The sequence below is a fragment of the Anoplopoma fimbria genome, chromosome 19, assembly GCF_027596085.1.
Source record: "Anoplopoma fimbria isolate UVic2021 breed Golden Eagle Sablefish chromosome 19, Afim_UVic_2022, whole genome shotgun sequence".
Classification (NCBI taxonomy): domain Eukaryota; kingdom Metazoa; phylum Chordata; class Actinopteri; order Perciformes; family Anoplopomatidae; genus Anoplopoma; species Anoplopoma fimbria.
This window is the reverse complement of record NC_072467.1, coordinates 29,137,699-29,163,121: the sequence shown is the minus strand read 5'-3', so window position 1 is coordinate 29,163,121 and position 25,423 is coordinate 29,137,699. Positions and strand designations below refer to the sequence as shown.

Genomic DNA, 25,423 nt, shown 5'->3' with positions numbered 1-25,423 from the left:
ATGATGATGATGATGATGATGATGATGATGATGATGATGATGATGATGTGTTTCAGATTGCTGACAGAGTTTGTGGACTTTGGCAAAGTTTCTGTGCTGAGGACAGTTCCTCGAGTCCTGAAGATCATACCAGTCATCCCAGGTCAGTGTGTGTGTGTGTGTGTGTGTGTGTGTGTGTGTGTGTGTGTGTGTGTGTGTGTGTGTGTGTGTGTGTGTGTGTGTGTGTGTGTGTGTGTGTGTGTGTGTGTGTGTGTGTGTGTAAGGTAGAGTTAAAACCATACATCAAAGGTGCAATGTAAGATATGGCCAGAATTTTTGTTTAAAACATTAATAGATATCAACAACGTTATCAACAGACATGTACGATGGCCTCTCTTCCTGTCAGATGACGTCATGTTGACATCATGTGAAAGACAAAGATATCGACTGAAGGGAGCTAATCAGCTGGTCCAGACCCGTCCTGTCTCGTAGTACCACTTGTACCTGTAGAGGCGATAGTGAATCACTGCAGTCTGTAGTCCAACATGAGATCCCGGGGGTGTCCCCGACCCCCCACCGGATCAGCAAACTTCCTGTTGCTGCCGTCACACGGGTTAGACCCAGCGCTCCACCGGCTAAATACGAGTTGCTACCGCTAACCACTAACTCAAGGTCCGTCCCCGGAGCTTCGCTGTCTACTGCTCTCCCGGCGAAACAAAAACATGAGGCGTAATCTTGTTTCTGCCACTTAAACTGTCCCTAGTTAAGGGCTCAGTAAATACAGATGGCTCATGTTACCTTTAGGTCACAAGGGAAGAGCATTAGAAGATCATAAGAAGATTATAAGATAGCAGTATTATTTGTTTGGTTGGATCTTACACATTCTTGTCCTGCTGTTAGTTAGTAGTTGGCTTTATTTAGATGAATGCTGATGTAGTCTGTCTTTCAACTCGTCCCCTCTCAGGTCTGAGGATGACTGTCGGAGCTCTCGTCCAATCACTGAAGGGACTCGCTAGTGTCATCGTTCTGATGGTGCTCTGCCTCAGTGTCTTGGCTCTGATTGGTCTGCAGCTCTTCATGGGAAATCTGAAGTCCAAATGTGTCATTTTGTGGCCAGAAAGCACTGGGATCCATTACAATGAGAGCATTAACAACTCAAGTATGATGAAGATGATGATGATATTCAGATGTACAGTGTTTGTCAGATCGCTAAACTTCAGCTGTCTGTCTCTCCAACAGTAAACTACTACTTCCTGCCTCATCAATACGACGCTCTGTTGTGTGGAAACAGCTCTGATTCCGGGTGCGTTCACAACACAGACACTTAATAATGATGAGAACTGATGAGGATGATGAAGATGATGAAGATGATGAAGATGATGATGTGTTTAGGCGCTGTCCGGAGGGCTTCACCTGTCTGAAGGCGGGAAACAACCCAAACTACGGCTACACCAACTTTGACTCGTTTGGTTGGTCTCTGCTGTCTGTGGTCAGACTGATGACCAAAGACTTCTGGGAAAACCTGGTACAGATGGTCAGTAACCATGGCAACATGTTCAAACTGGGGTCGCTGTGGGGTTGACGGAATAAGATCTGTATAAATGATGCCTGCTGTAGAATGTACCGTGGTTACCATTTTTATAAGTTCAGACAACATTTGTCTATTAAAAAGGATTAATCACAAACAAAGAAAAGACGAGTCATGATAACTGAGCTTTTGCAGGACGTTCAATGGACGCTGGTTATCTTCTGATGGGAGCTCAGGAATCACACTAACTCCTCATCATGGGCTGGATGTCCAACTCTTCAGCTGATGTTCCTCATAACTTTATTAGTAGTTTGTGAGGACACAATTAGGAGATGTTAGAAAGCAGCCAGTCAGTGTAAACGGAGTACATTGACAAACCATTTGTTTTGTTTTAACAATTTAATTTCTTTACCTTGACGGGTTCGCTGAGGCGGTTTATTATCAGAATCAGAATCATTTGGAATAATCATTGTATATTGATGCTTGAGCAACATATATATATATATTACTTTCAGGCCACTAAAGCCACAGATAATTGAATTGTAAAATGTCTCAGTATATACAGTGTGTAAGATTAATAATTGATAGTGACAAATGTGTACTTGTTAAAAACTGTAGAGTTGTACAAAAACATCTGTCAAGATCTGCAATGCACAAACACTTGCATTTCAAGCATTCATAGTTAGTATTATATTTATTGAAGAACACTTGTACTCATCAACCTAAAATTAGAAGTGTAATAAAAACAAAAACAGGGTCTCTCTGTTTCATCTGTCTCTCTCTCACCTGTCTGTCTGTCTGCAGACGTTACGAGCAGCAGGTAAACTCTACATGACCTTCTTCGTGCTCGTTGTCTTCCCTGGCTGCTTTTGCGTCCTCAGTCTCACTGTGGCGGTCGTTGCCATGGCGTCCAGTGAGCGGGATGAAGACGCCGTCACCAAGCTCAAACAGAGAGAAGAAGACTTCGGTCGGATCCTGGAAGCAATAAAGAGAAGAGAGGAAGAGGAGGTGAGATTGTTTCAGCTCTCAAACCTTGTTCATGTAAATAAAGCTTCTATTAAAATGTGTTGCTGTTACAGCAGGCAGCCTGCAGGGCGGCGCTCTCACCGGAGCCTGATGGTGAAAACACAGAGAGCATGGATGGTACACACACACACACACACACACACACACACACACACACACACACAGACACACACCCGTTTGGTTGTATACTTGTGAGTCAGTGTGTATTCACTTCTGGTTCCCTCAACTCAAAGTCGGGAATGAGTCAGCATGTATTCACTTCTGGTTCCCTCAACTCAAAGTCAGGAATGAATCAGCATGTATTCACTTCTGGTTCCCTCAACTCAAAGTCAGGAATGAATCAGCATGTATTCACTTCTGGTTCCCTCAACTCAAAGGCAGGAATGAGTCAGCATGTATTCACTTCTGGTTCCTTCAACTCAAAGTCAGGAATGAGTCAGCATGTATTCACTTCTGGTTCCCTCTGGTTCCCTCAACTCAAAGTCGGGAATGAGTCAGCATGTATTCACTTCTGGTTCCCTCAACTCAAAGTCGGGAATGAGTCAGCATGTATTCACTTCTGGTTCCCTCAACTCAAAGTCAGGAATGAATCAGCATGTATTCACTTCTGGTTCCCTCAACTCAAAGTCAGGAATGAATCAGCATGTATTCACTTCTGGTTCCCTCAACTCAAAGTCAGGAATGAGTCAGCATGTATTCACTTCTGGTTCCCTCTGGTTCCCTCAACTCAAAGTCGGGAATGAGTCAGCATGTATTCACTTCTGGTTCCCTCAACTCTAGGGTGACCATACGTCCGTATTTCCCGGGACATGTCCGTATTTCACGTCCTGTCCCGGGTGTCCCGGGTTATTTTTAGAAAGTGAGGAAATGTCCTGGTTTTTAAAATGACCTTCTTTGGACCATTACATTTACATGCACTAGGGCACTGCCCACGGCGCTGCGTGCGACGTAGCCTAATCCCGCCCCTATGCTGTCAGCCCTATTCATCAGAACGTAGACAACGTGACTGTCAGTCATACGCAAGCAACATGCCGAAGCGCAAGTGCTCGTTTACCGACGAATTACTAAAGAGTTTCCCGGCTTTCAGACCGGGTCGAGACAAATGGGAAGCCTTGTGCACAGTGTGCAAAGCAGGCACATATGTCTCGGTGTCCAATGGAGGTGCAAGAGATCTGAAAATCCACCTGGACACCGAGAAGCACAAAACAGCTGTCCGAGGCGAGGGTAGTGCTAGCTCGATCACACAGTACTTTCTCAGACCAGGGAACGAGGATGCAGTGAATGCAGCGGAGGCTGCATGGTCATTTCACACAGTGAAACACCACAACAGTTACAGATCCATGGACTGCACTAGTGCATTGCTCAAAAAGACCCTCCCCGATTCAGATTTTTTTTGTATTATGCTCATTTGTTAATTTATTTTCTCCAATAGGCTACCTGATTGTAAATGAGCTCATTTGTTATTTATTTTAATTATTTTCAATGATTGTAAATCAGCTCATTGGTTAATTCCCCCCCCAATAGCCCTACAAAACAGACTTTATTTTGTTCATTACTGAGGCTAAGTGAGTGTTATTTCAGTTCAGAGTTATTGTTAACTTGTTAAGTGAAGGATGTTAAGATGCGACATTATTTCTTTCATTGTGCTGTTCATTCATTACAGGAATTGTTGACTCAAGCATTTTGAATAAATACATTTTGAATAAAATTATCATTTGTTATTGGAGTTATTGTTATTGACTTTTACTGAAAAGCATTTTTAATAAACCAACTGTAAATATCTTGTTCTATCTATATAATATAATATACCGGTATAATTGAATAATAATAAAATACTATTAAAGCAGCAGCATCCTCCACATGACCGCCCCCCCCCGATGTCCTGGTTTTCCCAAATGAAAATATGGTCACCCTACTCAACTCAAAGTCAGGAATGAGTCAGCATGTATTCACTTCTGGTTCCCTCTGGTTCCCTCAACTTAAAGTCAGGAATGAGTCAGCATGTATTCACTTCTGGTTCCCTCAACTCAAAGTCAGGAATGAGTCAGCATGTATTCACCTCTGGTTCCCTTAACTCAAAGTCAGGCATGTTGGCCTCAGAGATACGTCATCCCTGCAGTGCTCAATCCGTTGTGTGTTTCAGGTCCAGACAAGGACCAGAGGTCTTGTCCTCCGTGTTGGTCTGTCTTCGCCGACTGCCTCCTGAAGTGGAACTGTTGTGGCTGTTGGCGGTGGCTCAAACAGGGGCTCTACATCTTCACCACCAGCCTGTTCTTTGAGCTGGGGGTCGTCATCTGCCTCATTCTCAACATCATCTTCACTTGCATGGAGCATTTTCCAATGACGGAGCACTTTGAGAGGATGCTGAGTGAAGCACAATTGGTCAGTGTTCTAGAAAAGTTGGAAACTTTGAAATGGAAATGAATAAATATAAATATATGCTTATATATGCTTTGTTATATAATACCATTATATCAACATCATTTGTTCAGTTTCTGATCCTGGATCAATCAAAATTACTACCGTTCTGATTTACACCTCTGACTGTCACCATAGAAACAGCAGCTGAGGCTAAAGGGTAATGTAGTATTTTAGGACAAGAATCACCAGATTGGTCAGAAACCAGGTGGGAATAATTCAAAGTGTTCATGGCCACATCTTCCAGGAGAGTTTCAGTTACATTCAAAGATCCATAAAAAAGAAACATTTAAAATACAGAACACACTGAACAGCTGTAATACCATCAATCAGGACTACAACAAACATGAAGGAAAAAGGGAATGCTTCTCTGGATCAATAAACTTGGTGTCGGTGATGTTGAGGTAAACTAATCGGGAGCTCTTAGGAATAAGGCGAGGAGACAAGTAAGAATAAAAAACAATGACAATAAAGGCCCGACTCTAGACCATGATGACGGCTGTTTGAGCCAAACACGTTGACCTCTCACCCCTGACCCCTTACATCTGACCCCTGACCTTTCACATATGACCCCTGACCCTTCTCAGGTCTTCACAATGATCTTCATAGCTGAAATGGTCCTCAAACTCGTGGCCATGGACCCATACGGATACTTCCAGGTCAGACTTCCTGTTTATTACCAGCTCAGTGTTGATGACTGACAGGTGTTACCATGGTAACGTGTGTCTGGTGCCATTGTTACAGGTAGGCTGGAACATCTTTGACAGCATCATCGTCGCCATCAGCCTGCTGGAGCTGTCTGTCGTTGTTAGTCTTCGCTTGTTTGTAGTGGTCAGTGTGAAAGCATCATCATCATCATCATCATCATCATCATCATCATATCTAAATGAAGAAATACTTTATTAAGTAGTTAAATATAACAGTTGATTGGTCTCCTGTGCAGATGCGAGTGTTCAGGCTGGCCAGGTGGTGGCCATCCTTCCACATGTTGATTAAGGTCATCTGGACCTCGGTGAGAGCTCTGAGGAACCTGTGTCTCTTCCTGCTTGTCATGGTCTTCATCTTCAGCCTGGTCGGCATGCAGCTGTTCCAGCAGGACTACAAGGAACACGTCTGTCGCATCGCAATAGATTGCCAGCTTCCTCGTTGGCATATGAATGACTTCTTCCACTCCTTCCTCGTCATCATCAGGGCCCTGTGTGGAGAGTGGATCGATATCACGTGGGACTGTATGGAGGTCTCAGGTCCGACCACGTGTCTGATATTCTTCCTGATGGTCCTGGTCATCGGAAACCTGCTGGTGAGTCTTCTGCAGGTAGACCTATTTGACCTGAGCTTGGATCATGTACGTGACTAATCCTCCAGTCCAGCATGTCAGCTGTAGCTACAACAGATCCATGTCTGAGGACAAAGGTTTGGGGTTTTGGTCATTTGAGAAGATATGCCTAAATATCATGAAAGATCTTAGTTCAATGTAAGTTTGTAAGTGGTTGAGTTCACCATGTTACAGGTAAAGGTCCTGAATCTCTTCCTGGTCTTATTGCAGGACCTGTATTTGTTCCTGAATCATTTCCCAGTCTGGTTGCAGGTCCTGTAACTGTGCCTTAATGTGTCTCTACCCTTGGTGAAGGTCCTGAATCTGTTGTTGGGGCTGCTATATGCCTTTATTTTGTTACTACCTTTGTTCACAGACTTGTTCCAGGTCCTGAATCAGTTCCTAGTAGTTTACAGGTCCTGAATCTGTCCCAAGCCTTCTCTTGACTTTGTTACTGACCTTATTCCAGATCCGCAGTTTATTGCTAACCTCGTTGTAAGATCTGAATCTGTTCCTGGCTTTGCCACAGGTCCTGAATCTATGATGCAGGTCCTGAACCTGCTTGCTCCGCTTGTTGTAGGTCCTTAATTTGTTCTTGGTTTGGTTTCAGGTCCTGAATCTGTTCCTGACCTTGCTGCTGAGCTCGTTCACCACTGATTGTCTGGAGGATCCAGAAGAAGAAGAAAAAAGCAACCTGCAGATCGCCATAAGGCAGATCAACAGGGCTTTGGGGACTTTGCTGGGAAAGAACAATCATGTCAACCCAAGCCACCCAGGTAGGCCCAGACCTCGAACTAGAGCAAACAATTTATAAATTAACTAAAAAACTTTTGTGCTTTTGGCTTTCTTTTATTATTTTATCTTTAGAGGTAGACACTAAGGAAGTCAGCAGGAAGAAGTATCTGGACTCTACCTTTGTGGCCTCAAACCAGCCTGTTTCAGAGGTCAAGGACCTCATCTGTGACCATGGCAACCTGACCAGCGACTCCCAGTGTGTCTCCTACGCCAATGAAGAGAAGACACCTGAAGATGAAGAAGAAAAAGAGAAAAGAGTAAACCGTTTCCAATTTCATTGCATTTTGAACAATTATACAGCTATATTTGTTAACTGGTAATATAGACAGCTCACAATCTCAGCCCTGACTAACAAATTAATCAAGAAAGTAGAAAGAGGATGGAGTAAACAAAAATATTTATAATACAATCAATTAAAAATAGCTGTATATTGATATTGCGATATTGAGAAGACATGCTGTTTATCTAAAATTAATTTGTTAATCAAGGAGGTCATATAAAATTCCAAACTATTATACTATTATTCAATGAAGGATTCAGAGATGTCGGTGGATTCTCCCTCATAGACCCACCGTCTGTTCTGGATGAATTGTGTAGATGTTTTAAATTATATTTAGGCCTGAAGATTCACAATGTGTCGTAAAGAGCTTAACGTTATGATTACGAGAACAAATGAGGAAGAGGAGAGAAGAGAAAGAAGCCGAGCCAGCGTCTCAACCCGACATCTTGTAGCGGTCCGACAGAGTTGATATTAAATGTTACAATCAGAGCAGAGATGTTGTGTTCCTCTGAATCCTTTAAGAACAGCCTCCATAGAAAGTCAGTTTGGGCTGTAGGTCTCCATTGTTGTTGTAATTAGTCTTCAACGCTTGACAACAGGTGGACAACTGCAATCCTACAAAGCCGCTGATTGGCTTATCCTTTGCCCCCCACTGCAGTTATGATCTATTACTTTTTAATGGAGAAAGCGCTGTTTCATGTCACAATGCCAGACCAATCAGTGTAGTGGAACTCCGTGGAGTGGGCGGAGTCAGAGTTTTTCTCCCTTTTATTCACACAAACAATAACTCTGAACATAGCATGTTGATTAGTTTGGAATTGACTTAGACTGCTAAACTCTGGACAAAATAGAAATTCTTAATCAACAAATCTTAGATGTTGCCACTTTAAGTATCAGGAACATTTGAAACTAGTACTACTGGTTTTACTTCAAAAAAAAAGTTTATAGAAACCTTATACTTCTACCACTGCACCATCATTTCTAGTTAGAGAAATGATGAAATGTAAAGCAAGACAGCATCACATCATTAAATCCGCAACTGAAAAGTCACGATTACTCACGGTCAGAAGCATCAGTGAAATACATTTAGCGGAGGTTAAAGGTTATATATAGACATATTAGTCACTTGGTTTGACACAATCATCGCGGTTATGAAATAGAGCAGGATTTAATTAGGGGAGGCAATTTGCTGTTGGAAATGTTATTAGCGTTATAAGTTAGTATGAAGTCTATATTATTATTATTATTATATTCACAGGGGGAAACAAAACCAAGTTGCAAAACACCAGTGAAAACCACTCTGCTTATAGTTGGCTATCTGTTGTGTGACTCAAGGGAAGTGAAGAGGAGTCTGGTTATAACGTTTTATCCATCATCCATGTCAAATGGACAAGGTTTTTATAAAAGCAATCAGAGCCATAATGTTAGAAGCTCAGCTAAAAGCTCTTGAGAACCATTTTTACTTGAACGAAACACAGTTTCAACACCAAGCAAATAAAAGGGCACACAGCAAAAACACAGATTCCAACGGTACAGGTCTTAATCCTCTACAAGTAAAACTGAGCAACCGGAGAAGAGAAAACCCATTATAAATGACATTCAAACACAATTAAAAACAGCCTTTAAAGAGAATAGAAAATGAGCTAAAATAAAATAAGACATGTAAACAATACAAGATTACAAGTTACAGTGTAAGAAATGATTTGATAAATGTCTTCAGCCTCAATAAATAGAACTGAGAGTTTTCTGGCAGTTTGTTCCAGACATATGGAGCTTAAAAACTGAACACTGCTTTTGTAGGTTCAGTTCTGACTCTGGGGACATAAAGCAGACGAGTCCCAGACCACTAAAGAGTTCCGGATGGTTCATAATGTAATAAACCATTCAGTGTTTTATGAACCCACAGTGAAGCCAGCTCAGGTTTTTCTTTGTTTAATTAAAGAGCATTCTGGTACATCCAATCATTGATTTGTTTAATGCATTTACTCGGTTACTGTATTGGACGATAGTCCCCTGATAATGTGGTATATATGTGTATCATCTACATAATTATGGTAATTTATTATGTTGTTTTCCATAATCTGAGCCAGTGGAAGCATGTAGATGTTCAACAGAAGAGACCCCATGATGGAGCTTTGAGGAACTCCTCATGTCGTGTCTGTCTGCTTCTCTAATTTTCTGAATTATATCAGTAAAGAAGTAGGTAAATTCATTACATTATCTGGTGTATAGAAGTTTAGAGGCTACTGACACATGACGGTTTGTTTGTTAGCCTGTTGACAGCAGCAAACAAGGCATGTGCATTATTATTGTTTTTGGCGGTGCTTTCAGAGAAGAAGGGGCTGCCTTTCATTTCCCAGTTCCAATTATAAATCTAAAGTCTCTCTTTATGGATTTCATAATGGACATCAATATTTGGTAATATCCCCTGTGTTCAGCTCTCTTTTTTCTAATCTTACCAGCGTGGCATTTCTCTGTATACATCTTTTCTTACTAGAGACAGCCTTCACCTTAGTGGGTGGAATAGCATCAATAACATTTTAGATGATCTACAAGCTCATTGACTGAGACCCAAGAGAGGTCGGATGTGGAAGAGCAAGGCTGAATAAATGTTTCACTGGTGTTTTCAGTGATAAACCGTGTTGTGATTACCTCTGTTCAAACATTTGTGTGCATTGAGATATTGTTCTCAAAGAAAACACAGAAAGAGCAACATAAAGTTCAGAGTGTGTCCCTTATTGTGTGTGGGCCCCGTCACCAGCTGAGTCAGTCCATAGTTTTCAAGAACACAGCACAGGTCTTTAGTGCCTCTGTCCTGGGGGTCGTCCACATGGATGCTAGATGATCCTGAAACAGACTGCTTTTATAATAAAATGCATGTGTTCCATGTGTTTGTTCAGAGACATCCTGAAATCCAGCAGCACGAAGACAGTGATGATCAGATTGGAGACACGCCTGAGGACTGCTGCAGCGACAGTATGAGTCTTTCTGAAAAAAGTGCCGAAGAGCAGGGTCCGATCAGTGATCAATAACAGCACTGATAAGTCTGTCTGTCTGTGTGTGTGTGTGTGTGTGTGTGTGTGTGTGTGTGTGTGTGTGTGTGGGTGTGGGTGTGGGTCTGGGTGTGTGGGTGTATTTCAGAGTGTTATCATTGCTGTCCGTTCCTGGACGTAGACACGTCCCATGGAAGAGGGAGGGTCTGGTCTAACTTCAGAAGGGCATGTTTCTCCATCGTCCAACACAAATGCTTCAAGGGCATCATCATCTCCATCATCCTGCTGAGCAGTGCAGCTCTGGTAAAGACAACGTAAAATATTATTTATTATTATTATAAATATTAATATTCTGGTAAAGACAAACATACAATATTATATATTATTGTTATTAATATTCTCGTAAAGACAAACATATGATATTATATATTATTATAATGAATATTCTGGTAAACACAAACATACAATATTATATATTATTATTAGTATAAATATTCTGGTTAAGACCAACATACAATGTTATCTATGATTATTATTAATATTCTGGTAAAGACAAACATACAACATACGATGTTATATATTAGTATGAGTATTACTATCTGGTAAAAACAAACATTCAATATTATATATTATTATTAGTATTAATATTCTGGTAAAGACTAACATACAATGTTATATATGAATATTATTAATATTCTGGTAAAGACAAACACACACTATGATATGTTATTATTATAATATATTCTGGTAAAGACAAACAATATTAAATATTATTTTATTATTATTATGAATAATCGGTCAACCATGATCAGATTTAAACCCTTCAGCTGCTCACAGTGGACCAGTGTTCACAGTTAATAATACTGAGCCTGGGCTTGTACAGCAACATCGCAATACCGGGTCAACTTCCCCAGAACTAGAACCATGTATTACACAATATACCAGAAACATGTACAAGAACTATGCACCACATCATGTTCCCAGAACCATGTACCAGAACCATGCACCACATCATGTTCCCAGAACCATGTACCAGAACCATGCACCACATCATGTTCCCAGAACCATGTACCAGAACCATGCACCACATCATGTTCCCAGAACCATGTACCAGAACCATGCACCACACCATGTTCCCAGAACCATGTACCAGAACCATGCACCACACCATGTATCAGAACAAGCCCGTGTTGCGGCCTTAACACAACAGGGCCCTTTTTCAGGCAGGGTTAGGGTCAGATATTTTGACATCTGTTGTTTTTTCGTCGTCAGTAGTTTCAAGCAGAATGTGAATATTATGTTGCAAGAAAGTGACAGAATTGTTTTTGGAATAAATATTTTTTTTCTGAAATGTTGCAACGTGAATTAAGGCAGCAACCAATCACATTGTTCACACCAGACATGTTGAAAATGAACCAAATGAGGGTTATGGGTCGTGTTAATACAGCAACACAGAGGCTCCGTAGTCCGAAGAAATATGAGTTTTTCACTAAAAGGAATTATGTTGAATCCATTGTTTTTTGCTGCCACAATTCTTTTTAAATCTTTTTTTGAACAAGTGTTGCAACTGTTGTAGATTTGCATCGCTGCCGGTGAACAATGGACAGATTTGATGCAGTTTCCGAACTATCAGAACCAACCATTTATTTCAACTGCTAATAAACAGATATCAACATGTTCATACTAATCTCACTGGTCAACCTGCATGTGGAATGAGCTCAGACTGGTGCTCACACACCTGGTCAGGCTCTAACATCAGTGTGTATTTGAACAGGTGTTTGAGGACATTCACTTGCAGCACCGTCAGGTGTTGAACATGGTTCTGGAGAGGGCAGATCAGGTGTTCACCTGTTTTTTCCTAATCGAGATGATTCTCAAGTGGATCGCCTTCGGACTCAAGAAATACTTCAGCGACGCCGGGAGCTGGGTCGACTTCCTCATTTTACAGGTGAGATTAGATCCATTTATTGATTATTGTAATATATTGATGACTTCAAACCATAACCTGAACTGGTCCCAGTGAGTTTCTGTTAGTTATCACTGTGTACACTGGTTCTAGTATTGGTTCTGCTAGTCATCACTGGGTACACTGGTCCCAGTATTGGTTCTGCTAGTAATCAGTGGTTAGACTGGTCCCAGTATTGGTTCTGCTAGTCATCACTGGGTACACTGGTCCCAGTATTGATGTTAACGGTGTGTTTTTTCTCTTCCAGGTCTATCTGGTGTCTCTGGCCGCTGACACGTTTGGATTCTCTGAAGTTGGAGCCTTTCAGTCTTTGAGGACTTTTAGAGCTCTGGGGCTCCTCAGGGTCATTTCGCGCATCCCGGGCCCGAAGGTGAGACCACATTTCAAAGACAGACAGATAGACAGACTGTAAACAATGACAGACAGGCAGATAGTATTACCTGTCTCTCTATCCTCCTGTCTGTGTGCAGGTGGTGGTGCAGGCTCTGGTCCGGACCGGCCCGTCCATGTTTAACTTCCTGCTGGTGTCTCTAGTCCTCTGGATGGTCTTCAGCATTGTGGGAGTGAATCTGTTCGCTGGGAAATTTCAGTACTGTTTCAATGAGACGTCAGAGGAAATATTCTTATCTGAGGATGTGAACAACCAGTCCGATTGTCTCTTTCTGATGTTTGAAAACTTCACTGAGGTCCGCTGGAAGAACGCAGAGTTAAACTACGACAACGTGTTGAACGGTTTCCTGACGCTGCTACACCTGGTCAGTCTGAACACTCGTTTAGGGATCAATAACACACCTGTTGTAGGTGTGTTATCAAACTCACTCATAACCCTGTGATGGTGTCTGTCCAGCTTCAACAAAACCTTTGGCCATACAGACAAAAACTCCTACAACGGTTACGTGCACTTCAAATAAATTAAAGGATTCACTTCACTGGTTCAATTTCATATTTATTCTCACAAAGATGATTATTGATTGACTGCAAATCTCTTTTCAAACCTTCTTAACTGAAGTTTGGCAATAAACCTTCCCTGAGTTTAGATATGAGTTAAGCTGTCTGATGAGTTAAGCTGAGCTCAGATGGAGACAAACTCAAATTCAGTTTTCATGAAGGACTTCTGTTTGGTTTCTCTGTCAGGGGGCTTCATCAGACTGTTCGGATGTCATGTACTCAGCTGTGGACACCACATGGGTCAGTACACCAACTGCTAGCTTTACTGGTGTGTGTGTGTGTGTGTGTGTGTGTGTGTGTGTGTCCTCAGACCCTCATATCCTCTGTCCTCAGACCCTCACATCCTCTGTCCTTAGACCCTCACATCCTCTGTCCTTAGACCCTCACATCCTCTGTCCTTACACCCTCACATCCTCTGTCCTTACACCCTCACATCCTCTGTCCTTAGACCCTCACATCCTCTGTCCTTACACCCTCACCTCCTCTGTCCTTAGACCCTCACATCCTCTGTCCTTACACACTCACATCCTCTGTCCTCAGACCTCAGACCCTCACCTCCTCTGTCCTTACACCTCACATCCTCTGTCCTTACATCACATCCTCTGTCCTTACACCCTCACATCCTCTGTCCTTACACCCCCTCACATCCTCTGTCCTTAGACCCTAGACCCTCACATCCTCTGTCCTTACACCCTCACATCTCCTCTGTCCTTAGACCCTCACATCCTCTGTCCTTACACCCTCACCTCCTCTGTCCTTAGACCCTCACCTCCTCTGTCCTTAGACCCTCACATCCTCTGTCCTTACACACTCACATCCTCTGTCCTCAGACCTCAGACCCTCACCTCCTCTGTCCTTACACCCTCACATCCTCTGTCCTTAGACCCTCACATCCTCTGTCCTTAGACCCTCACATCCTCTGTCCTTAGACCCTCACATCCTCTGTCCTCAGACCCTCACATCCTCTGTCCTTACACCCTCACATCCTCTGTCCTTATACCCTCACATCCTCTGTCCTCAGACCCTCACATCCTCTGTCCTTAGACCCTCACATCCTCTGTCCTTAGACCCTCACATCCTCTGTCCTTAGACCCTCACATCCTCTGTCCTTAGACCCTCACATCCTCTGTCCTTAGACCCTCACATCCTCTGTCCTTAGACCCTCACATCCTCTGTCCTTAGACCCTCACATCCTCTGTCCTTAGACCCTCACATCCTCTGTCCTTAGACCCTCACATCCTCTGTCCTCAGACCCTCACATCCTCTGTCCTCAGACCCTCACATCCTCTGTCCTTAGACCCTCACATCCTCTGTCCTTAGACCCTCACATCCTCTGTCCTTAGACCCTCACATCCTCTGTCCTTAGACCCTCACATCCTCTGTCCTTAGACCCTCACATCCTCTGTCCTTAGACCCTCACATCCTCTGTCCTTAGACCCTCACATCCTCTGTCCTTACACCCTCACATCCTCTGTCCTTAGACCCTCACATCCTCTGTCCTTAGACCCTCACATCCTCTGTCCTTACACCCTCACATCCTCTGTCCTTAGACCCTCACATCCTCTGTCCTTAGACCCTCACATCCTCTGTCCTTAGACCCTCACATCCTCTGTCCTTAGACCCTCACATCCTCTGTCCTTAGACCCTCACATCCTCTGTCCTTAGACCCTCACATCCTCTGTCCTTACACCCTCACATCCTCTGTCCTCAGACCCTCACATCCTCTGTCCTCAGACCCTCACATCCTCTGTCCTTAGACCCTCACATCCTCTGTCCTTAGACCCTCACATCCTCTGTCCTTAGACCCTCACATCCTCTGTCCTCAGACCCTCACATCCTCTGTCCTCAGACCCTCACATCCTCTGTCCTTAGACCCTCACATCCTCTGTCCTTACACCCTCACATCCTCTGTCCTCAGACCCTCACATCCTCTGTCCTTAGCAGCCGAGGAGGGGTCCCTCTTCAGGATGGACAGAAATAATCATAATAATCATAATAATCCTAATCATTGGGATTTGGGCACATGAATCTGTTAAAACAGTCACATCGTGGAAACTTGCCTTCATTTTGGGGGCAAAAATGCACATAAGTCATTACAGTTTGATGTGAAAATAAGACAGGTTATGGTTATGGTTATGGTTATGGTTATGGTAATGGTAATGGTTATGGGTATGGGTATGGCTATGGTAATGGGTGGGTATGGCTATGGTAATGGTTATGGTAATGGTTATGGATATGGTAATGGATATGGTTATGGTTATGGCTATGGCTATGTTATGGTTATGGTTATGGTTATGGTTATGGTTATGGTTATGATTATGGCTATGGTAATGGTTATGGATATGGGTATGGTAATGGGTATGGTAATAGATATGGTTATGGCTATGTTATGGTTATGGTAATGGATATAGGTATGGTAATGGGTATGGTAATGGGTATGGTAATAGATATGGTTATGGATATGGCTATGGCGATGGCGATGGCGATGGCGATGTTATGGTTATGGTTATGGTTATGGCTATGGCTATGGTTATGGTTATGGATATGGCTATGTTATGGTTATGGTTATGATTATGGCTATGGTAATGGTTATGGGTATGGTAATGGGTATGGTAATAGTATTGGAATTGGGTATGGTAATAGATATGGTTATGCTATGGCTATGGCTATGTTATGGTTATGGTTATGATTGTGGCTATGATTGTGGCTATGGATATGGTTATGGATATGGTTATGGATATGGTTATGGATATGGTTATGGCTATGGTTATGGTTATGGTTATGGTTATGGGTATGGTAATGGTATTGGTATTGGTAATTAATATGGTTATGGTAATGGCTATGGTAATGGATATGGTAATGGCTATGGTAATGGTCATGATTATGGTTATGGTTATGGTTATCATAATGGCTATGTTATGGTTATGGTTATGGCTATGGCTATGGCTATGGCTTTGGCTATGGCTATGTTATGGTTATGGTTATGGTTATGGTTATGGATATATGGTTATGGATGTGGTAATGGTTATGGTTATGGTTATGGTTATGGTAATGGGTATGGTAATGGTTATTGTAATGGATATTGTAATGGTTATTGTAATGGTTCTGGTTCTTGTTCTGGTTATGGTAATGGTTCTGGTTCTGGTTCTGGTTATGGATATGGTAATGGTTATTGTTCTGGTTCTGTTTCTGGTTCTGGATATGGTAATGGTTATGGTTATGGTTATGGTTATGGTAATGAGTATGGTTATGGATATGGCTATGGCTATGGCTATGTTATGGTCATGGTTATGATTATGGCTATGGTAATGGGTATGGGTATGGTTATGGCTATGGCTATGGCTATGGCTATGGCTATGTTATGGTTATGGTTATGATTATGGTAATGGGTATGGGTATGGTTATGGCTATGGCTATGGCTATGTTATGGTTATGGTTATGGTTATGGCTATGGTAATGGCTATGGGTATGGGTATGGTTATGGTTATGTTGTGGCTATGGCTATGGTTATGATAAATCTCCAGGAAATGAATGTAATGTAATATCTTCTAAAGTGATGGTGTGTGTGTGTGTGTGTGTGTGTGTGTGTGTGTGTGTGTGTGTGTGTGTGTGTGTGTGTGTGTGTGTGTGTGTGTGTGTGTGTGTAGGTGGATTCACAGCCGGTCTATGACTCCAACATGTACATGTACTTGTACTTCATCTGTTTCACCATCTGCAATTTCTTCACTTTCAACTACTTCATCAGAGTCATCATTGACAACCTGCAAAGAGACAAGATACGTCTTTATATTGACAGATTTTAATCTGGTCATTTCTTGTGTCTTTATTTTGGTTTTTATTTGGTCTTTAAGCATGTCTTTACTTTTGTCTAAACTTTTGTCTTTGCATTTGTCTTTATTTTTGTCTTTACTTTTGTATTTATATTGGTGTTTACTTTTGTCTTTACTTTTGTCATATTGGTTTTTACTCTTGTCTTTACTTTTTTCTTTACTCTGCAGTGAAACCTATTTTTATGACAAAGGAGCAGCAGGAACATGGTAGGACTTTTACGACACGTTTGATGAAACCTCAGAAACTGGCTCCACGACCTCAGGTGGGTTAACTGTGTTCGTGATATACTGTTATTACAGGTGTGGAGTTCAAGTGGGGGTTCATGTTGGACTAGGGTCCATTTTATATTTTATATATAATTCAGCTGCTCAGAGGAAATCAGTCCCTCGACAGTGTTAGCTGGAGGGCTGCAGTTACTGGGGTCTATAAACACCTGATCCAGGTTTTTGTGTAATAAGTCAGTAAAACAAGAAGCATGATGGGAAATGATGCCAATAATGCAGATCATAAATTATATTCATAATGAGTTTACTCTCAGCTGTCAGAGTATCCTAATGAGGATGATGATGAGAAAGATGAGGATAATAAGGATTGTGATGTCAGAATGAATTCGTAATGAACCAAAAAATTAATTCTGAATAAATATATAATATTGTCTGTGAATAGTTTCATAATAAACTCTGAATAAATTCATTATAAACCCTGAATACATTCATTCTTAAATCTTTATAAATTAATTTTAAACTTTGAATAAATTCACAATTACCTGAATAAAGTCATAATAGATTCTGAATAAATTCATAGTAAACTATGAATGAATTCATAATAAACTGATTAAATTCTTATAAACTATAACTAAATTAATGATAAACTTTGAATAAATCCATAATCTATTCTGAATGAATTCATAATCAACTGAATAAGTTTATAATAAACTATGAATAAATTAATTCTGAAACCTGAATAAATTCATAATAAACGCTGAATAATCTTTCACAGGTTTCTAAGTGTCAGCAGCTCTGACATCGTCTGCTTGTTTTCTCATTTAGAATTGCTTCCAGGCTCAGCTCTTTGACCTGGTGACTAACCGTGGTTTTAGAGTCGTGATGGCGGTGGTGATCTGCCTCAACATGGTGACCATGATGGTGGAGACGGACCAGCAGAGCCAGGAGACAGATACCATTCTGTATATGCTCCACTTCGTCTTCATCGTCATCTTCTTCACAGAATTCATTCTCAAGATCATCGCCCTCAGAAAGCACTACTTCACCGACGGCTGGAACATCCTGGACTTCGTGGTGATCTCAGTCTCCATCATCGGTGAGTCGGCCGAGTTTCCCCCGGTGATGTCGTTGTCTTGGATTCATTTAAAAACAATAAATCAAAAGTTTGTATGATTAAACTGAATTATTTTGTTTTGTTCAGGCAACATTTTAAACAGGCCCTATTATGATATTTTCTGGGTGCATATTTTTATCTCAAGTTCCAGTTCCAACATGTTTACATGCGTTAATGCCCATAATCCTCCTTGTTTTTCTCATCATTCTGTCCTGCAGCACCTCTTCTCACCCTCTCTCTGAAATGCTCCGTTGTTGCGCTTGCTCCTGATTAGTCAGATAGCCCGCTCTGTTGTGATTGGTCAACGTTTCACATTTCAAAAATCACCCCCTCCGAAGCATGACAAATGAAATATGGGTCACAACAGGATTCAAACCCAAGCCGCCTGGGTGAAAGACTGTTTTCGTAACCATTACACCACAGTAGATGTGAGCTCAAAAGAGAGAGACGGAGGTCTCTCTCTTTTGTTGTTTGAGGGCCAAACTAGCCAGAGAGTTTTACGTGACTTCCGTTACATTATGACCTCATAAAGTTGAGGAAGTGAAGGAAATAATTCAGTCGAGCTGTTTCAGGAGCTCAGGAGCTTCTGAGGGGGGGGTAACTCCTTTTAGGCGTGGACTTCAGGTTTTACACTCTACGGACCTTTAACATGTAAAATAGGTCTCACTCCCAACCTTTCATACTGTCGGAAGTCTCACTCCCAACCTTTCATACTGTCGGAGGTCTCACTCCCAACCCTTCATACTGTCGGAGGTCTCACTCCCAACCCTTCATACTGTCGGAGGTCTCACTCCCAACCCTTCATACTGTCGGAGGTCTCACTCCCAACCCTTATTCTGTTATAGGTCTCACTCCCAACCCTTCATTCAGTTAGAAGTCTCACTCCCAAACCTTTATATTATCAGAGGTCTCACTCCCAACCCTTCATACTGTTATAAGTCTCACTCCCAACCTTTCATACTGTCGGAGGTCTCACTCTCAACCCTTCATACTGTCGGAGTTCTCACTCCCAACCCTTCATGCTGCCGGAGGTCTCACTCCCAACCCTTCATACTGTTATAAGTCTCTCTCCCAACCCTCCAGACTGCCGGAGGTCTCACTCCCAACCCTTAATACAGTTATAGGTCTCACTCCCAACCCTTCATATTGCCGGAGGTCTCACTCCCAACTCTTCATACCGTTATAGGTCTCACTACTTACCCTTCAATCTCTGTATCTCTCACTCCCAAATGTTGTAGGTCTCACTCCCAACCCCCCCAACTTCGTTGATTGATTGATTGATTGATTGATTGATTGATTGATTGATTGATTGATTGATTGATTGATTGATTGATTGATTGATTGATTGATTGATTGATTGATTGATTGATTGATTGATTGAATGTTCGTATTTTCTATCTTCTTTAGGTAAAATGATGAATTTACTTGTTGGTGATATTTGATATAGGAAATACAAATATGGATAGAGGGCAGAGGTTGTATTTTCTGTTTTGATGTCAGGAGTCTAATTACAGAATGAGTATCATTAGAATAAAAATATTACCTCAAAATGGAGGATTTTGATACTTTTCAAGATGTGTCGGGGTTAGGGTTACTTTTCTCTTTAGGGGTCTTTAGGTTGCTTTTGTAGTTGTGTTGCTTTAATTTAAATTAATTATTGTTTTTTGCACACCATTGTAAATGTAGAATATTTTATTTTTAACAAATTATTGTTTAATAACTCAAACTCTCTGTCTGTCTCTCTTTAGGCCTTTTCTTTCAAGACCTCTTAGAGAAATACTTCTGCTCGCCTTCTCTCGTCATCGTGCTGCGAGTGGTTCATATCTTTCGTATCTTCTACTCGGTCAGGGGTATCGGGAAGCTGCTTAATGCCTTCATGATGTCACTTCCTGCCCTCTTCAACATTGTCCTTCTCCTGTTCATCATCCACTTCACCTCCTCCATCTTCGGCATGTTAAACTTTGCCTATGTGAAGAGGGAGTACATGATCGATGACATGTTTAACTTCGAGACTTTTGGGAGTAGCATGATCTGTTTGTTAATGATGAGCACTTCAGCTTCATGGGGCGGTCTTCTGAGTCCCATGATGAAATCGTCGCCGGACTGCGAACCCGACATGGAGAACCCAGGATCGGTGATCAGAGGCAACTGTGGCAGCCCGGCAGTCGCCATAGTCTTCCTTGTCACCCACATCTGCCTGACCTTCCTGCTGGTGGTCCACCTGTACATCGCTGTCATCCTGGAGACCTTCAAGTCTGAGGACGCCGAGACACTGAGTGACGACGACTTCCAGATGTTTTATAAAACCTGGAAGAAGTTTGACCCAGAAGCCTCGCAGTTTATACAGTACAGGTGAGTCCTACCCCCTACAGTACAGGTGACTCCTTCTCCCTACAGTACAGGTGAGTCCTACCCCCTACAGTACAGGTGACTCCTTCTCCCTACAGTACAGGTGAGTCCTACCCCCTACAGTACAGTTGACTCCTTGTCCCTACAGTACAGGTGAGTCCTACCCCCTGCAGTACAGTTAACTCCTACCCCCTACAGTACAGCTGAGTCCTACCCCCTGCAGTACAGCTGAATCCTACAGCCTACATTACATGTGTATCCAAAATCCCTTCAGGAACAGGTGTTACAGGTGAAGTGGATTCTAATGGACTTTCCTGTGTTCCACAGTGAGTTGTCAGATTTTTGCGATGCTCTGCAGGATCCTCTGAGGATTCCTAAATCAACCCCCATCAAACTGACCCACATGGATCTGCCTCTACTTCCTGAAGAGAAAATCCACTGCTCGGACGTGCTTCATGCACTCTCCACACAGGTGACATTTTCTTTGTTGTTGTTGTTGTTGTTGTTGTTGTTGTTGTTGTTGTTGTTGTTGTTGTTGTTGTTGTTGTTGCTGCTGCTGTTGTTGTTGTTGTTGTTATTATTATTATCATCTTTTTTTTTTTTTATTATATTCCATATATGAGCAGGTGTTGGGTGACTCAGGAAAAATGAACGCCTTCAAAGCTAAAATGGAGGAAAAGTTCATGGCCAATCTGTCCAAGGTTTTTTCACCATTCTATTCTTTTCTTCCATATTCTGTTATATTCTACAACATTTTATGTCTTCTTGAATTAATTATTCTATTTTATTTCATATTCTATTTTATAGTGTTTACAAATGATCTAAACACAGCCCCAATGTTTGATACAAGCAGCAATCTCTGGTGCTAAGAAATTATCCAAAGTCAAAAACTGCAGTTCCCAAATGTCCACTTGAGGCTCCAAAAGCAAGTCAGTCAAGTTTACTGCCTTGTACAAAAAAAGGTTTTGGTCTATATAGCTATATTTTTGACAACTATTTCAATTAAATTCAATTTATATGTGTAGCCCAATATCACAAATATGCCTCAAAGGGCTTTAAATATGGACGGTATTTACGTATGTTTCAGTTAAATTAAGGCTTAAAGTTAGGCCTTATTAAAGCAGCTGGGCAGAGCTGCCAGAGTATCCTGTATATATCACTTAATAACATTAACACATGTCTGAAAAGGAGCAAGGAGAAATAAACACATGTTACTCAAACAATAATCTCAGTATTTATGATAAAAACCTTTGTGACTGGCCTATATTCCTTTTTTAATTTCAAATTTAACCTTGGTAAAGAAGACAGATCAGTTTCAGATGACATCATTCTTTGTCCACAGTGGGGGCATTTACAGACTAACGGCAACAAAGGGGTTAATGTGGTGGCAACAAGCATCAGTTGACAGATATGTCAATAATCAATAATTAAACAGTGCAAAGTGAATTAAACTGAACAGTTGAATTAAACATCATGCCCAGAGGAAATATTGATATTGAACCATTTGATTCATATTGCACATTGATGAATCATCAGTTTTGGCTTCTCTCCTTCTGTTCAGTCTATTCTATCTGTTCATTCTATTCTATCTATTCTATCTGTTCAGTCTATTCTATCTATTCTATCTGTTCATTCTATTCTATCTATTCTATCTGTTCATTCTATTCTATCTATTCTATCTGTTCAGTCTATTCTATCTGTTCATTCTATTCTATCTATTCTATCTGTTCATTCTATTCTATCTATTCTATCTATTCTATCTGTTCAGTCTATTCTATCTGTTCAGTCTATTCTATCTGTTCAGTCTATTCTATCTGTTCATTCTATTCTATCTATTCTATCTGTTCAGTCTATTCTATCTATTCTATCTGTTCAGTCTATTCTATCTGTTCTATCTGTTCAGTCTATTCTATCTGTTCAGTCTATTCTCTATTCTATCTGTTCATTCTATTCTATCTATTCTATCTGTTCAGTCTATTCTATCTGTTCAGTCTATTCTATCTGTTCAGTCTATTCTATCTGTTCATTCTATTCTATCTATTCTATCTATTCTATCTGTTCATTCTATTCTATCTATTCTATCTGTTCATTCTATTCTATCTATTCTATCTGTTCAGTCTATTCTATCTGTTCATTCTATTCTATCTATTCTATCTGTTCAGTCTATTCTATCTGTTCTATCTGTTCAGTCTATTCTATCTGTTCAGTCTATTCTATCTGTTCAGTCTATTCTATCTGTTCAGTCTATTCTATCTGTTCATTCTATTCTATCTATTCTATCTGTTCAGTCTATTCTATCTATTCTATCTGTTCAGTCTATTCTATCTGTTCTATCTGTTCATCTATTCTATCTGTTCTAGTTATTCTATCTGTTCATTCTATTCTATCTATTCTATCTGTTCATTCTAATCTATCTGTTCATTCTATTCTATCTGTTCAGTCTATTCTATCTGTTCATTCTATTCTATCTATTCTATCTGTTCAGTCTATTCTATCTGTTCTATCTGTTCAGTCTATTCTATCTGTTCAGTCTATTCTATCTATTCTATCTGTTCAGTCTATTCTATCTATTCATTCTAATCTATCTATTCTATCTGTTCATTCTATTCTATCTATTCTATCTGTTCAGTCTATTCTATCTATTCTATCTGTTCATCTATTCTATCTGTTCATTCTATTCTATCTATTCTATCTGTTCATTCTATTCTATCTATTCTATCTGTTCAGTTCTATTCTATCTATTCTATCTGTTCAGTCTATTCTATCTGTTCATTCTATTCTATCTATTCTATCTGTTCATTCTATTCTATCTATTCTATCTGTTCAGTCTATTCTATCTATTCTATCTGTTCATTCTATTCTATCTATTCTGTTCTAATTCTATCTGTTCATTCTATTCTATCTGTTCATTCTATTCTATCTATTCTATCTGTTCAGTCTATTCTATCTGTTCATTCTATTCTATCTATTCTATCTGTTCAGTCTATTCTATCTGTTCATTCTATTCTATCTATTCTATCTGTTCATTCTATTCTATCTGTTCATTCTATTCTATCTGTTCTATCTGTTCAGTCTATTCTATCTATTCTATCTGTTCAGTCTATTCTATCTGTTCATTCTATTCTATCTGTTCATTCTATTCTATCTATTCTATCTGTCTATTCTATCTGTTCAGTCTATTCTATCTGTTCATTCTATTCTATCTATTCTATCTGTTCATTCTATTCTATCTATTCTATCTGTTCATTCTATTCTATCTATTCTATCTGTTCAGTCTATTCTATCTGTTCAGTCTATTCTATCTGTTCAGTCTATTCTATCTGTTCATTCTATTCTATCTATTCTATCTGTTCATTCTATTCTATCTATTCTATCTGTTCAGTCTATTCTATCTGTTCTATCTGTTCAGTCTATTCTATCTATTCATTCTAATCTATCTGTTCATTCTATTCTATCTGTTCTATCTATTCGGTCTATCTATTCTATCTATTCATTCTATTCTATCTATTCTATTTATTCTATTTATTCTATCTATTCATTCTATTCTATCTATTCTATCTATTCTATCTATTCTATCTATTCTATCTATTCATTCTATTCTATCTGTTCATTCTATTCTATCTATTCATTCTATTCTATATGTTCATTCTATTCTATCTATTCATTCTATTCTATCTGTTCAAAAAAATATTTTTTAAATATTATTGATTATTCTTGCTTGCAGATGTCATGTGAACCAATCAGCAGCACCCTGCAGGGAAAACAGGAGGACAGGGAACATGTCCTGCAGCAAAGAGATGATAAAGAGACAGCCGTGGAGTCTGAGGGTGGTGGTGGTGGTGGTGGTGTTTCAGCTCCACACTGCTCCTCCCTTTAAGGCCCCGATGACTTCCTGCCAGATGAGAACCTTAAGGACTCTTTCATGATCACCTGTGGACTAGGTTCTCACATCAGAGACGACCCAAATTAAAGTTTTTGATGATATTAAACGTTACGAATAAAAATGATATAAATACTAATCCAGGTTATGATAAGCATTCATATAACACCTGTGATTGTAGGCTATTCACCTCAGAATATCAAATCTTCTTTCATGTGATTTTGTCTCGTATCAGATAACATCTAGCTCAGATTTTAGACTGTTTCATTTACACTCAGTCACAGATCTGTGTCCCTGATTACAGGCTTTATTATGTAAAACATTATATTACATTTACATACAAGCATAAATATTACCATTTTATAGACGTTTAAAAAACATTAGTATTGTAAAGTAACAGCATAAAAAACTTAATTTTACATTTTATTCTATTTTATCATTTTTTATCATAAACTTACAATTGTACTATTTTATTCATTTTTACTTCTTATAGTCTACATTTTTTATGGTGTTTTGTTAAACAGCGTTGATATTTTGCTGTTGATTCTATATCTCTTTTACAACTTTGAAATTAAATAAATGCAGCTCAAAACATTTCACGTTGTTAATATTCATTTCAACTGTTGGATGTCACTAATATATACTAATATAATGTCAGTGTGTACATAAACCGACTCACTCTTTTAACCATACCCTCGACCTTGTTCTGGTTTATGGTATTGAAATAGAAAATGTAATTGTCTCTCAACAGAACTCTCTTTTATCAGAACATTATCT

The 25,423-nt window shown here is 40.2% G+C and overlaps 1 protein-coding gene across 1 annotated transcript in view; it reads left to right on the top strand.

Moving 5' to 3' along the window:
- The window catches only part of LOC129108164 (sodium channel protein type 4 subunit alpha B-like), a 34,340-nt gene extending 9,117 nt beyond the window's left edge, over positions 1-25,223 (top strand). Inside the window, exons 8-32 of the mRNA XM_054619850.1 lie at positions 57-142; positions 944-1,138; positions 1,219-1,282; positions 1,372-1,513; positions 2,312-2,515; positions 2,587-2,650; positions 4,677-4,915; positions 5,539-5,610; positions 5,696-5,782; positions 5,895-6,251; positions 6,877-7,042; positions 7,134-7,318; positions 10,242-10,317; positions 10,483-10,637; positions 12,109-12,282; positions 12,548-12,670; positions 12,771-13,055; positions 13,435-13,488; positions 16,896-17,024; positions 17,240-17,341; positions 18,129-18,399; positions 20,166-20,769; positions 21,094-21,238; positions 21,393-21,467; positions 24,491-25,223. Coding sequence (XP_054475825.1) covers positions 57-142; positions 944-1,138; positions 1,219-1,282; positions 1,372-1,513; positions 2,312-2,515; positions 2,587-2,650; positions 4,677-4,915; positions 5,539-5,610; positions 5,696-5,782; positions 5,895-6,251; positions 6,877-7,042; positions 7,134-7,318; positions 10,242-10,317; positions 10,483-10,637; positions 12,109-12,282; positions 12,548-12,670; positions 12,771-13,055; positions 13,435-13,488; positions 16,896-17,024; positions 17,240-17,341; positions 18,129-18,399; positions 20,166-20,769; positions 21,094-21,238; positions 21,393-21,467; positions 24,491-24,643 — 4,207 coding nt within the window. The 3' untranslated portion in view covers positions 24,644-25,223. The remainder of the gene's footprint in view (positions 1-56; positions 143-943; positions 1,139-1,218; positions 1,283-1,371; positions 1,514-2,311; positions 2,516-2,586; positions 2,651-4,676; positions 4,916-5,538; positions 5,611-5,695; positions 5,783-5,894; positions 6,252-6,876; positions 7,043-7,133; positions 7,319-10,241; positions 10,318-10,482; positions 10,638-12,108; positions 12,283-12,547; positions 12,671-12,770; positions 13,056-13,434; positions 13,489-16,895; positions 17,025-17,239; positions 17,342-18,128; positions 18,400-20,165; positions 20,770-21,093; positions 21,239-21,392; positions 21,468-24,490) is intronic.
- Positions 25,224-25,423: the final 200 nt, after the last annotated feature.